We start from the raw sequence: 15,631 nt of genomic DNA on the forward strand, positions 1-15,631 counted from the left end.
GGAAAATATTTACAAAATTTATGAAAATTGTTAAAAATTGACTATAAAGGGCAATTACTCCTTAAGGGGTCAACTGACCATTTTAGTCATATTGACTTATTTGTAGATCTCACTTTGTTGAACATTTATTGGTGTTTACAGTTTATCTCTATCTATAATAATATTCAAGATAATAACAAAAACAAAAAAAGATCCTTAAAACTACCAATTTAGGGGCAGCAACCCAACAACCGGTTTTCCCATTCATCTGAAAACTTCAGGGCAGATAGATCTTGACCTGATAAACAATTTTACCCCCATGTTTGATTTGCTCTAAATGCTTTGGTTTCAGAGTTATAAGCCAAAATCTACATTTTACCCCTATGTTCTATTTTTAGCCATGGCGGCCATCTTGGTTGGTTGACCGGGTCAACGGGCACATTTTTAAAACTAGATACCCTAATGATGATTGTGGCCAAGTTTGGTTTAATTTGGCCAAGTAGTTTTAGAGGAGAAGATTTTTGTAAAAGTTAACCACAACGGAAGACGCCGGACCCAAAGTGATGAGAAAAGCTCACTTGGCCCTTCGTGCCACATGAAGCAACAATTAAAAATATTTTGGTTTGCCCAAACCCTATTCAAGGTTGAGACAGTGGGTAGGTAGGTAGGCATTTTTTTAATTTTATTTTTTTAAAGAAATTGAAGTATCGGATGTTTATTAGTCTTCATGCCTATCTGATTAAATAAAAACTTCTTCAAATCAGGACAATAAAAGAATTTGTGAAGGCAGGTTTTTTCTGAGTAGGTAGGGTTTGGGCAAACAAACCTATTCTTTTAAATGGCCTAAGCTAAAAATTAACACACACTACTGTGGATTCATTAATATTCGTTGGATACCAATTTTCGGGGATTTTGAGGAAACAAGAGAACCACGAATTCAAATTTTCAACGAAATAACATATTTTCAATAGGTTTTACAGAGATTGGCAAAACCACGAAATCTAATATCCACGAATGTGCAAGTTTTCAGCATTCCAAGAAAATAAATGAATCCACAGTATATTTGTACATGTTTCCATACCTGTGTAGAAGTAACATCAGCAACCTTATCAAATGTAAAAACTCTGGATTCTGGTTTACTGTTCATCACAAGGGAGGTCTCATCAAGGACCTTGAGTGCCAGAACCTGTCCAATATCTGTGTCATAGGAGTCAGGTGGTCGGATTCTAACAAACACCTTAATGGCATCCCCTTCACTAAAAATAAAAATTTGACTAATAACTATGTATACAGTTAATTGTTAAGAGTGCTCCATTATTTAAAAAAAAAAAAGAAATCTAGAGAAAGTATGTTTGTGATTAAAATGTGTCAGTTTTTTAGACTAAAAATACACAACCTTTGACAACATTGATCTCAAAAACCCTGGGTCTTCATGATCAGTATATTTTTTTCTTCTGTTTTTTGGGGGGAAATAAGAAAGGAAAAAAAATGAACAAGATTTTCCTAGTTTACTTGATCTGATTGCAGTTCCAGTACATACTCAGATACTTTAGTTTAAAAATCAATATTAAACTTTTTATTAAGTTTACCTGGTTACAGAATTAAGATATTTCTTTTGTTATGTTTTTGCTCAAGATATGACACTGACTGGTGACAGAATATTTTTTGAACAAAACACTGATCTGTATAAAAATTATTTATATCTTAAGTCTGAAACAATATACATAAAGACTCTTCAAAACATGGTATATCTTTCTTTCTTCCACTCATTCATTTTTATATCTTTTTCATAAAAAATGTTCCTAAATATACTGTAATTATAAAATATCCAACAATGAGAAATTATCACTATCCTATTCATTGTAAATTTCCTATGTCAACTTACCCAGAATCTTTTCCATCATCATGTCCTACAAGCAGAATAATAATATATTTATCAATATTTGTATATATGCTTTGGGGAAAACAGAAGGCAAAAAAACAGCTTGCAAATCCCTAAAACATTACAATTCTGACAACCTTTATCTCTCTTGATATGAAAGCTCTGGTAAGTTTTTATCATTAATTTCATCCCCTTAATCATATTTCTTTGGCTCATTCAATGAATTTAGATTTTGTATTTTCATTAAAAAAAACACTTCATATTTCAACTCTGTAAGTTTTATATTTTTCAGTAGAGGACTGGATCATAATCTATGTAACCCTTGGAAGATTAAGATAACGAACCAGATACCAGTGATATTGTTGTCTTTTTTCAAAACGACCTCTACCTTTTTTATTGGGAAAAATGGATATTTTTTATTGAAATTGGGAAATATTATTCTAAACACATCTCCGATTTTTTGCTGACATTTGCTGTCTTTTTTGCACTGTTTTTTCATGTATATTTTGCTTGTCAGACATTTTCAACCCGGAAGGTACTTTTCGGAGAGAGGAAAGAAACAGAAGCAATGATGGTACTTAATGCATTGAAAACCACATGTGTTACAAACACCATGATACTGATCAGAAAACCTGATCTCAAAAGTGCTTTTTAATATCAATATAATAACATGAATACGATATTTACAAACATTACTAAATGCCATCACTGTTTGGGGAAAATGAAGACCTTTTTGGAGGAATTTTAAGCCATTTTTTTTAGTAATTGGGAATTTTCTGTAGGGGAAAAGGCCGAATTTCAGCTGTTATTTGAGGCAAACAATATCACTGGATACCCAATAATACATGTATTGTTAACTGATCATTTTTTCAATTCACACAGCAAAACATTATTCACACAAACATCAAGAATATTGTAGTGATATACTTGAAAAAATACTTTTGAAGGAAATTACCTTAACCGTTTAAATAAGTAATTATCAGGGCTATTCACATCTGAGGATTAATTGTTAAGTTTATTTTCTTTACATGTTTAATGCAGAAACAAAATGAATATATATTCATCATCTAATTCAGTAAAACTAAAATATGATATATGGATGCATACTCATCCTTTTATAAAGCTTCAATTATTTAAAAGGAGATAAAAATAATAAAAAAAAGTAGATACTCTTAATTTCATTGACAAAAGTCCACCTGATAAAGTACTAAATAAATTTAATAAGTTAACTTTAGGAGTAAAAAAAATGCTCTTGTAATATAGCTGCTCGATCTGAATTAGGCAGCTACCCTATTGATTGCTTTATAAAAAGACAAACTCTTCTTTTCCATAATAGACTATTAAGGGAAGAAACTAGCCCCTTACTAAAAGAGACACTAAATTTGGCAAAAACTTTACATAATGCAGGCATTTATTCTTGGTACTCATATGTAAATCATGTCAGAAGTCAAAATGATTTAGAAATTGTTAACCAAAATAAGGATAAAAATAATAGGCTAATATACAAACAAAATTTAGAAAACTCCTATGAAAATTTATATAATGATTAAATATTAAATTTACAAGAGAATAGCAAACTGCAACTTTTAAAAAAAATAAAGAAAAGCTATAACTTTGAACCATACCTACTTTCTCAAAACTTTAAATATCATGAATATAGACAACTAATTCGTAAATTTCGAATAAGTGACCACTGCTTATTAATCACTGTTAATAGAAACTGGTAGATACTGGAAAATTCCCAGAGATTTAAGACTATGTAAACATTGTGATGTACTAGATGATGAGTTTCATTTCTTTTTTAAATGTAAAATAAATGAATGATTAAGAAAAGAATTTTTAAATGAAAATAAATATAACTTAGGCCAACTAAAATTAATTAGTAGATTTTCATCCAAAGTTTTGAAAAAAATGGGGCGGGTGGGAGGATTTTATTTTTTAAATTTTATTCAATTTGAAACCTTCTTGTGGCATGAACTTCATATATATGCAAGTGATATAATTACAAAATTTAGCTTATACCATGTAAATGTTTAAACATGTATAAAGAATCGTACATAATTCTTGAATAAACATCTCTGATTTGCAACGCGGACTGTTCTACATGCAATTGCTACTTTAGAAACATATTTTCAGCAAACAGTAAAACCATGGAGAAATTCTCTATTCATTTGACTACCAACTCCAAATTTATTTTGCTCTCTAAGCAATGGTTTGTAGTCCCCATAAACTTATGCAAATGCAATGGTATGCAGCACAAGTATTATGAATAAAATGAACACTCAAACAAGTGTTGCCAGGAAAAGTAAAGTTGGCGCTTTTAAGATTCTCAAGTTATGCAAGAAGTGACACATATATAATTACATTGTAAATGGTATTTTGTGTTTTTAAACAAAAACAATAGCCATAGGTAAATCTAAGGGTTTTCTATTACATAATGTGTATGTTTGCCGACTTTTTGAACTCTTTTTTTTCTACCAATTTGTTCCACGATTCTTGAAATTTGGAAATCCTTCACAGCCCACATTTGCTTACACAAAGTCAATGTATTATTACATAACTCCACAATTTTCTGATGAAAGAAATTTCCAATTTGAGACATACCGCGATTTGCGTTGGACACAGCGTATTTAATACTCGTAACCCGAATATTTCATGCCCTTCTGGTAATCTTTATATATTCTCCGTAGATTATTCTGTCATCATTGAGCAGCAGATTTTGTCAACATAATCGTTTTAAAGTACTCGAAACAAGAAGTATGAAAACCGAAATTGTATAAACAGGAAGTTCGAATGAAACGAAATTATTGACGGTTACCGTTAACGGAAATGAACACAATGCGGAAATCGTAAATTTTGCAAAATAAAAAAAATCGGGGCAGGACGTTTTCACAGGGGCGGGCGGGAATGAAAATCTATCAATTAATTTTAATTGGCCTTAAATGATATAGATAAATTTAAACATATCCTCAATCCTGAAACCAAACAGGACACTTGCAATATAGGCTCCTTTTTAAAAAAGTCACTAAGGGAGACTCAGTCCTTGATATAATTTGAATCTCTTATATATATATAAACGTATTTACACTTTTGGTATTAAGCTGAATCTTGCCTCCGAATCACCTTTTGACGTCAAGCAACAATCACTTTTAAATTGTGACGTCAAATATTTTAAATTATCATGATTATGATGTCAAAGTTAACGGGAACCTGTGTGATTTTACGTAATGGCGGACAAATTTGCATACAAGTGTAAATACGTCTATTAATTTAAAGAAAGACAAGGATTATAGTTCAAAGTGTCTGCATTGTTTATTTTCATTGTTTTATATATCATGTACATGTTAACTGTATATTATGTATAATGTTTTAAGCCATTGGCCAATATGGGTGTAAAGTGCTTTTCCATTATCAATGATTATGTTTATATTAAATGAAAGGTCCAAGGATTTGGACTTTTTTTGTGGTATTAAAACTTGCAATCAGTCAATGAATATAAATAGGGATCAGTGAAGTTACTCTGTGCAAACATTCTCTTGCTACTCTTCATAGGCATGATGAGTTCTTATATAGTCGGTTTTCTGTAGGATTTTCGTGTTGTCTGTTGACAAGTCCAGCAAGTGTTGAGTTGTGAATGTTGAGGCATTTTACCTTGATTTTCGAAATCTATTTTTTTTACAAATAAGGAAATGTTTATACTGTTTAACTGTATTTTATGGTGGTGTTACTTATAATAATGCAGGTTTTTTTTCAAAAAAGTATTTTGTTTACCTGTCATTTGTATAAAAAGCAAAAAGTGTACGTTGCAAATGTTGTGCTCTTTTAAAAATGGCGCGCCGATTTATTTATTAGTTTCGTAAAGATGAATTCTAAAAATATAAATGTATATTCAAAATCATCCGATTCATTTTATTGTGAGTATTTGAATTTTTGAACTATTATTGTGAAATTTAATATGTCATTTACGAAAATTTGTATTGGGATTTTCTATTTTATTTATAGCACAATGTCATGACGTCATAATTCGAAAGGATATCCCTAACGTCACGTTTTATTCCATTCAACATCACATGCATCTTCACTACGCATTTTCTTAAAGAATGAAAAAAGTAAAATGCCAAATGAGGAGTCAATTAACCAGGCAGAAGTTATATGGAACTATTTGAAACTCAACCATACACTCGAAAAGGTAAATTTCCAAATATTATAGCATGTGATTTAGAGTCGTTTAGACTGATAAAAATTATAATTTCTTGTATAAAATATTTATGTGGGTAATAACACGGATTCAAACGATACATTGAAACTAGAATGAAATAAAACTTAAAGAAATGACGCTGGTACATTTAGAAAGCCAGATGTATCCGAAGTTTAACTCCAAACAAAACTTGAAGAACCACCGAGTATCTTATATGAGGGGGAGGACAGGGGTAAGGGAGACAGGGAGAAAGGGGGTAGGAGAAAGGAGGTGGGAGAAAGGAGAAAGGGTGTAGGAGAAAGGAGAGGAAGGCTGGGAGAAAGGAGAAAAAGTTGGAGAAAGGAGAAAAAATAAAATATCTCTCCTTTTAAAAAATGATCTAATATTTCAAAAAAAATATCTCAAAAGGAGATGTTTTAATCTAATGGGAGAAAGGAGAACCGGGGTAGGAGAAAGGAGAAGAGGGGTGGGAGAAGGGAGAAGGGTACCCCCTGTCCTCCCCCTCTTATATATATATATATATGAGTTTCCAGTGGTTAAGGGGGAGATTGAAAATAAGATGTGCATGGTGGTCTTTAAGTCTTGAGGTTAGTCACTGAAGAGTCTCGTCAATCTTTCATTTTCATTTTTATTTCAGACAGTGCCCCTTTGACCCTGGTTTCTCACAATTTCGATTTAAAAATGCTAAATACTTTACCTAGTTAGTCATGTTAGTGTCAATTGTCTTTCCATCTCTTTTGCTCATGATATTTATAATCTATAGTTTATATACAAATCGATTTTCCAGGGAAACTTCACCACTGATGCTAGGATACTAAAGATGTGAATCCATTGGGTTTTATTTTCGTGGTTTTTTTGGGGGCATATCAAATAATTTCACGATTTAAAAGTATGATACTACAAGAGTTTAACCAGATAGATATTATATGCACATTACAATCTAATTAAAATATTGATCCTTGATTTCGTTATACTTCATATGTAGTATAAAGAAATCAGAGATCAATATTTTAGTTAGATTGATGCACATAATAGCTTACTATGTTTTATATGTTATATATATGCCGAGTCATGCAGAAGAAAATATAAAAAAGAAGATGTGGTATAGTTGCCAATCAGACAACTGTCCACAAGAGACCAAAATGACACAAACATTAACAACTATAGGTCACCGTAAGTCTGTTATTCTAACCTAATCTTTATTCTATTATTTTTTTCTGAACGAAGATCACATGCGTTATGGGATGAACAGCCTGAATTGTATATTTCTAGTTCACTGAATCGATTCGGGCCCATTTCCAAACACCTCTGGTGTAGTCGGCCGAAAAATGTTAGTGTTATCCATTTGACATATCATTCTGTTAAATGCATTTGATTATCAATGAGTGGTACAAGCATTCGCTATAGCCATTTAGAAGGAACACATCCTTGTTTAATATTTTCTCCTTTTTCTGACCTTTAATTGTTAGTTAGTACGTATTATGTGCTCTGCTCTGCGTGTTTGACCGTCGTTAGTCCATCACAGATCAATACCCCTTTTACATTACCGTAAAACACCATGACCAAATAATCAGGTTTTTTCTAGGAGGAGTTTAATGTCAGTGTACTTGTTATTTTACATAATGTTAATTGTCAATGATATTAGGAATTTCAACGGTCCATGATTATATAACCAGACTGATCATGTCGATCATCGGCAATCAAATTTTACCATTGTAATTCAAAAAAACTTGATTCAGATTAATAAATATTCAAAATCTAATTTTGTTCTTGCCAAATTATTTCTAGATTTTATTAAAATTGTCATTTTCTTCTATTGTCATTTTGACTGATTGATTTTAGCGGATTTTTTTCCTTTTTTAGAGCGATTTGATTATCGTATTCGGGAATCCTGATATAAGGACAATAGAATATGCTTCAAAATTGTGGTTAGATGGATTTGCTAAATGGTTGATGATTACTGGGAATGAAGGAACACTTACAAAAGGTAAGGTTGGATATTTTAGTAGCATTCGAGTACTCCCTCATTGAAAAAGAAATGTATACTTATATCGTTTATTGACCGGTCAGAGCCTTGTGGACTGGTTGTTACTGTATAGTCGCTTTTATTCTATACATTTCTATATATTTTTTTAAGTGTGGAGATTTGATTCAAGGGGTATGTGCCTTATAAACGACAAACATTTATAATTCTCTGGACATGGAAAGCTTGTATGATATTCCTATAATACTAACTGAAAATGTATTTTTTCGCTCTGCGTTTATTTCTGAGAACAAATAGGAGATATTTTGATTAATTTTTATTTTGCAGGAAAATGGCTAAAACCTGAGGCACAAATATTCAAAGATATTGCCGTTAGTCAGGGTGTACCAGAGGAAAAGATTCTTTTGGAGGAAGAAGCAACTAACACCGGAGAAAATGTAACATTTTCATATAAAATACTTGAGAAGATTGGTCTACTGGATTCAGTTAAAACAATAATTTTGGTTCAGATGCCGTTTATGGAGAGACGAACATATGCAACATTTGCTAAGCAGTGGCCTGGCGGCATGAATCAGTTAGACAAAGTTTGTGTTACGTCGCCTGCCATAGATTTAATGTCATACCCTAACGATGATGTCGGTAATTTGGATAAAATAATGGAAATGATGGTTGGTTGTCTCCAACGTGTCAAAAATTACCCTAAACTTGGATTTCAGATTGAACAAGACATTCCAGATAATGTTTGGAACATTGGAGAGAACTTGTTGTCCATTGGACAATACTAGTTTCAATTAACTATTAAAATATACACTTGAACTCGTTAAATCATTTATGTTTGAATTATTGTATTTTCATAGCGTTCTGAATAGAGGAATTGGTGAGCATATTTTCAAATTTGGCAACTTCAGCAAAAAATCATATAGCTATCACTCGCCTTTTTTCAATAGATATATTTATTAAAACATAGTTAGATGAGGTTTGACTGTTTGAAGAACAGGTCACCGCAAGGTCTTCAACAATGAACAAACCCTATATCATGAGTATAGCGAGGTATGCCAAATGTGAAATAATTCAAAAGAGACTGATTAATTGGTTGTTTGTTGCTTTAAACACATTTGTAAGCGCGCAACCAAACCCCACAACTATCGTTTCATCTCGGCTTACAGTAAGTGTCCAACAACTGATATGTATAACCTTTTAAACAGATCCCTGACTTCTATCAAAGATTATTTTTTAATTATATTGAGCATTCAAGTCTTCCAAACAAAGTTTCTTCTTCTTTGACCTACTTCTCTAAAACCATCTGATGACAAGTCATCCGGGGCAGATATTCATGGGGACTTCGTAACAGCATCTTGCTAATATCATGACAAATTAAGTTATTTTTGGTGTAAAAAACTCTTTGTTGGGTGTCATAGATAACGTTCGTGCTATTGATGGTTCCTTCATTTCTGTTGACAGTCATAACTTTTCGACTGTCTACACTACACTTCTACACAATCTATCTCTAGGACTTTCACACAATATATGTCTTTACTACAATTGCATACACTGTGACACACACCATATCTACTCTTCATTGGCAATCATACTACATATCTTTTTTTTTTATTTATTTATTCGGTTTTGATCGACCTGTGATTGCGAGTACACTTATATCGTTGCTTGTCTTTTGTTGGGTTTTTTTCTGTGCTTAGTCTCGATTTGATGAGTTGGACCCTTTCCAACTAATTTTTATAGTTTGTTCATAAATTGTATTCAAATAAGGCACCCTATGTCTCTATTTCCGTATACAAATTTATTTTGTGACCATATTCGACTACCTGTTTTTTCAATGATTGTTGTTTACTTCCTCGGAATTTCTGTTTCTTTGATTTGACACATGCAGTTAAGTGTCGTCTTCTAGTTCAATATGGAGGTTTACAGAATAGAGAGTATTGGACAAAAAAATAAAGAAGAGAGAAAAGTAACTAATAAAAGAAAGAAAAGAGAATAGAGAATAATGAATTTACAAAAAGTATTAAGAAGAGAGAAAAGTAACTAATAAAAGAAAGAAAAGAGAATAGAGAATAATGAATTTACAAAAAGTATTAAGAAGAGAGAAAAGTAACTAATAAAAGAAAGAAAAGAGAATAGAGAATAATGAATTTACAAAAAGTATTAAGAATAGAGAAAAATGGCCTAAAAAATAAAGATCACAGAAATGAACACCCCCCCCCCCCACCCCCTTAAAAAAATCCAGCCCCTCCTGGGATTTTTGCAAAAGAGAGTGCAGATACCAAGAGATAAACTTACATTACAGCAATATCATGGACCAAAAAAAAAAAATCCACAATAACACGACTTTGACTGTTAAAAACGAGAGTGGCCAGTTTCTGCTCCCCTAGTGGCAACCGTCGTGCACAATATCCGTAAAGCTAAAAGGTCAGTTAGAGACGAGATTTGATAAACTTGTTGTAAATTCAACACAGGTAAATAATATAAGCACTACAAACAACACAGAAAACTAAAGCAAATCCACACGAAACTTTAAGGAAATATAAGATGAACCCAGAAACCCGTAAAGAATAAGCAGTTTCTGCTCAACAAGTTGCACTTGTCTGGTTGCTCATAGCAAGTAAACATCTGGGGACAGTTGCATTCATTATAACTAAAGAATCCGTTCACAAAGAAGTGGAATTATAAAGTGAATTTGAAATATTATCTATTTTACGGTAACGTTCTCAAACGACATACTAATTTACACTCACTGCAGTTGAACTTTGGTTTGTCTCATTGGTGTGTATGTTATAGATTGGTCGAGATTATGTTGTAGTAAATGTAAGAATTGGTATGTTTACATTTGATCGCTCTTTAATGCTTAGATTTGCAGAATGTCACAAACGGAGCAACCATGTTACATTACGGCACTTAGACTGTTGAAGTCATATTTAATTCTTAGTGATTGTCTCTGTTTCTTTCTTGGATGATTATGTTGTTCATAATTGAAATGGCTTGCTAAATATATAGAGGGTTTTTTTTTTCGACAATCCCTTTTATTTTGTATCAATGGATACCACAAACTGTTTCCTCAGATACTTTTTTTAATTAGATTGATATATACAAATCGTAATTCAACTTAACATACTCAGTATTTTAAGTTACATAATAGCACACTGCGTAACGAATTTATCTGCCGAGTATCAAATGTAGTACTTAAGACTATAGTGACCTATCAACATGATCAAGGTGATCAAGTCTTCAATATTTAAAAACTACTTCCATTAGTAAATACAAAAACATGGCTAAAAATGAAAAGGACAAACAAACAAGAGCACACACGACACAACATAGAAAACTAAAGAATAAACAACACGAACCCTACCAAAAAACTAGGGGTGATCTCAGGTGCTCCGGAAGGGTAAGCAGATCCTGCTCCACGTGTGGCACCCTTCGTGTTGCTTATGTGATAACAAATTCGGTAAATAGTCTAATTCGGTAGGTCACATTCATTACAATCGGTCTTCGTCATTTTCTTCGTTTGATAAAACCTTTCAGATGTTTCCTTAACACGTGACCGTTTTGTTTAAACAAAGGAACACATGTAACACTGAAATAAACCACGCCTACTAACCACATATGTAATATATAAGTAATCCACGCGGTTGCTTTTAACCAACAATATTTCCTGAATGTGTTATGATGTAAGATAAACTAGTATCCAGTCGTGATATTTATGTAAATCTCTTGAATTCATAATAAACGAGTGACCGGTGAAAAATAATGTTATTCCAATTATTGAACCACGCAGGTTGGTTAATGCTGTTTTCTCTATTTTTTCCCGTAGTTTTTTCTAAGAGGAGACAACTCCAGTTACCTAATTAATATTCACGACGTCAGCAATGGCCGACCGAGCGTATGAAGGTTAGTTATGTTAATAACTTAATAGCAAATACACTGTTGACGTTAAAAGTACTTCAGTATGATGTCTTTTTTAATATTTAACAGATATTTGATCTCAATTTTTCAAATATACTTAAAGTTTATCAGATTTAGCAGTTTTTTTATCGGGGAATTGGCCACGCCTTTCGGTAGAAAATAACCAATCAAAAATTAGCTGGGTCGATCAGAAGCTTGCATTCATGAGAAGACGAGCACCTGTGTGAAATTATCGGACGAAGAATTTGGACACAATTACTTGAATTAAGCACTGATATTTGTGTTCATCGGTAAGATAGTAGTTAAATATAGTTTGTGTGAACATTTTCAACAATTGTGTTAAGTTTCACTGTGCAAACATCTGTAATTTCGAAGATTTTGGTGTTTGAAAGCCAATTTTGCTTGAACCACGAGGTATTTTTTTTACAGACCTCGTGGCATGTCTACATAAATGGAGATTGAAGCCAGAAGAGTGACTGCTCGTTAAATAGCAAAGATAAATAACATCTTAAAAATGGTTTGAGGAGGTACATGCAGGAAGATATGAACTAGATTCGAGTTCCTTCTTTGGTCGGTCTTGATGATTTTTTTAAATTGTCAAGAAATGTATAAATTTGTGACTGGAGTTCTGCAGAATTTACCGGAGTCTTGCAGTTTATTTTGCAAGCTGGTAAAACACAAAGGCCTTTTGTTTCTTTTTGCAAGTAATTTGACACCGTATGTTCAAGTTACTCATGAAACAATTCATAACAGCATTCCATTTAGAAATTTTGTGCCCTTAATTATCTGATTATAACCTTTTTGTGGTGTTTGCCAATGCGTTTCGTAGTATAGGCAGAAATTATTGTATATACGGTGGTAGTTTGATAAGTTTACGTCACTGGGTATAAGACAAGTGACTTACTTTATAGCGGGATTTTTTTCCCTGATATTTATACCACTTTCTAGCCCGCTGCAGACGGGGCTACATTCAAGTTCCATTAATATTATGAATATATTTTGATACATGCATTTATATATTTTTCAAAACAATACACGTCTGAGTATGTCTCGTGAGATGACTTGTCGCATAGGGTCAGACCCAGGTTTCCAGTTATCCCATTATTGGGTTTTGTTTGGTTGAATATATACCATGTATACTAGGGAATCACTAGAGTATGATGGGAGCTGGCCCCCTCTTATGAACATTTCTAGATCTGCCACTATCTTCTATGTGCGCTGTCAAATATTGGATTGAGGGTATAATCATTTGTGATTTAGTCACTGACATATATCTTCTTGTCTATGACACCGTTTAACGTACAGGTTCACAGAATTTTGCGTCATTTGCCCAAATTAAATAGATGGACTTTATCTTGGATATTTCATTTGGAATAGTTGCACACGGTCAAATAAGTGTGTAACGAGATTTTGTGCGGTACTTGAACTCTGCCTTGGTATGAAGGGGGTCTCTTTGGGGGGTTCCGATCCCGGATCCCGCTTACTGTTTTGTAAGATTCCCGTATCCCGCTTACACTATGTACGTAAGCAATTCTCATTTTTTTGTCATTTCCCGGGTCCTGCAAGACCTCATTTCCCGTTTTCACGACACACTAATTTGACTTTCACGTGTCACGCTTACAAAAAATCGGCAATCCCGCGTCACGATTAGACCCCAATGAGACCCACTATAAATAGAATAGAATAGAATATTTTTATTCACCAAATTGTGACCCAGGAGAGCATATACATGTAGCATATAAACAATAACATATGCAATACACAGACAAAGTTGTAACAAAATAAATTCTGGATGATGAAATTTGGTAGATCCTTTATATTTTTTTACTCAACTGTTAGTGATGTAACAGTCAGTTAGCATGTCAATTTAAGTGCAGGAGGCAATAGCTTCGAACAGCGACTTGGTAAAAAAAAGGAGTTGAGAGCAAAGACCGGTTACCTTTGGAATCAAGAATAATGTGTCCAGGAAGGGAGACTTTCCTTCCTGCCACCTGTAACCTTTTGAGCAAGCATGTTGAAATTTAGCTCTTAAAGGGGCACTAGCTGTCAAATTCATGGTCACCGATTTGACTCAAATTCTCATATTTGATTTATAATAATAATGTAAAACATTTATCCGAACTATCAAAAGTCTAAAATGAACAGTTTACAGAGCATGGGGTAAATAATATATAGGTTCGTTTCGTGTGTATTTTAGTCCAGACGCTATCTAATTAACTATCGATTTGACCTCAGATGACCATATAAGTGATGTAAACATAAATAAAGATATGAATAGATTAAACCAACACGTGCAATCAGATTTTTACAGGTCTGTTTGATTTCATTTCATAGATTAAAAATAGATGTTTCTCATTGTTTTGAACCTCATGTGCATAGAATTAGTAATCAAATGATTTACTGTCATTTCACTTTCATTGTTTACATTCTGTTTCTTTAAATAACCAGTACACGTACAATGCATGCGTTGTCAATATCTAGATAGGGGTTAAATTGAAGTTCACATGAATAAGGATTTAAAGAGGTCGACTCATTCACTTGCAACTAATTATCAATGTTTCTTAGCGTAATTTGACAAAATTGAACCTTTTTGGCTGCAAAAAGCGAATTGTTATTTCACTTAAGCTTTCATTATTGATTGAACAGAAAAAAATCAAACTTTAGATTTTTTATATATCTCATACATGTGTCATAGCTAGTGCTCCTTTAAGTATGTAGGTTTATATAATTAGTACAAAGCAGGATTAGTCATTATTTCTCATTACCATGCTCTGATCCTGAATATGCATCTGACGAGAAGAAACAGTACATGTATATCAACCTATTTCAACTTTTAATAACTTTAATTTACTTGGAAATATTATGATTATTGCAACAAAATAAAAGGAGAAGACAATTATTATTTTTACCTGCATTGTAGCTTTAATAATAAATATGCATGTGTAAAAAGAATTTTAGTATTCATCATTGAGATAACAAAATCTTCTATAAGAAACATCTAAGCAACTTGATTTTTCTTTCTTTTTTGGGGGGGCGGACAATACTGCATGTACTTCTTCACTTGAGATAGTTAAATTTAAATATTTGAAGCGGAAGTCTTGCCGAGCTTTTTCAGTAATCATAATTTGCAATGAGACAACTCTCCACAAGAGACATATTGACACAAATTAACAACACTATGACCTTCAACAATGAGCAAATATATTCCAACTATACATACAAAAAGTCATACATTGTACGTTAAATTTTGTAACAAATATTTTGATAATTATGTGTTTAGCCTGAAATATATGGTGCATGGTCACTCTGCATTTAAAAAAAACCACAATAAATGTTGAAAGTATATTGAATGCATGCAACTATATGTAAGTAATGAAATATACATGTATCTGTAGAAATATTTATTGTGGTTTTTATCGTCCAGGCTTGTGACTGGCAAGCTTTATGCAATGTTAAATAAATGGTTTGATACAAGTTAAAATTCAAACATTTTATTTTACTGCTTTTGCTTGGCTGCATTACCCACCCACCCTTAATTTTTTTTTATTGATAAACAGTCGAACCTCATTTAGTTCAGTCAAAAACTTGAGTTAAAAATTATGTTTCATATATTTGTTGGTCCTTGGAAATTTCAATCGGATAAATTCATAAATTGTTTTCAAAATTGACT

At 32.5% G+C, this 15,631-nt stretch overlaps 2 protein-coding genes across 2 annotated transcripts in view; one reads left to right on the forward strand and one right to left on the reverse strand.

Moving 5' to 3' along the window:
* LOC139523838 (kinesin-like protein KIF15) overlaps positions 1–5,746 on the reverse strand; it is a 55,150-nt gene extending 49,404 nt beyond the window's left edge. Inside the window, exons 1-3 of the mRNA XM_071318167.1 lie at positions 5,633–5,746; positions 1,865–1,889; positions 1,061–1,235 (exon numbers count right to left, since the gene is read on the reverse strand). Of these exons, the coding sequence (XP_071174268.1) occupies positions 1,061–1,235; positions 1,865–1,889; positions 5,633–5,639 (207 nt within the window). The 5' untranslated portion in view covers positions 5,640–5,746. The remainder of the gene's footprint in view (positions 1–1,060; positions 1,236–1,864; positions 1,890–5,632) is intronic.
* A 134-nt stretch (positions 5,747–5,880) lies between these two features.
* Positions 5,881–8,868, forward strand: LOC139523839 (uncharacterized protein SCO4629-like). Its single transcript, XM_071318168.1, has 3 exons — positions 5,881–6,050; positions 7,923–8,046; positions 8,371–8,868. Exons 1-3 carry the CDS (start codon positions 5,976–5,978, stop codon positions 8,826–8,828), a joined length of 657 nt encoding a protein of 218 aa, XP_071174269.1. The 5' UTR covers positions 5,881–5,975; the 3' UTR covers positions 8,829–8,868.
* The last annotated feature ends 6,763 nt before the right edge of the window (positions 8,869–15,631 follow it).

The sequence above is a fragment of the Mytilus edulis genome, chromosome 5 (genome assembly GCF_963676685.1).
Source record: "Mytilus edulis chromosome 5, xbMytEdul2.2, whole genome shotgun sequence".
Taxonomy (NCBI): domain Eukaryota; kingdom Metazoa; phylum Mollusca; class Bivalvia; order Mytilida; family Mytilidae; genus Mytilus; species Mytilus edulis.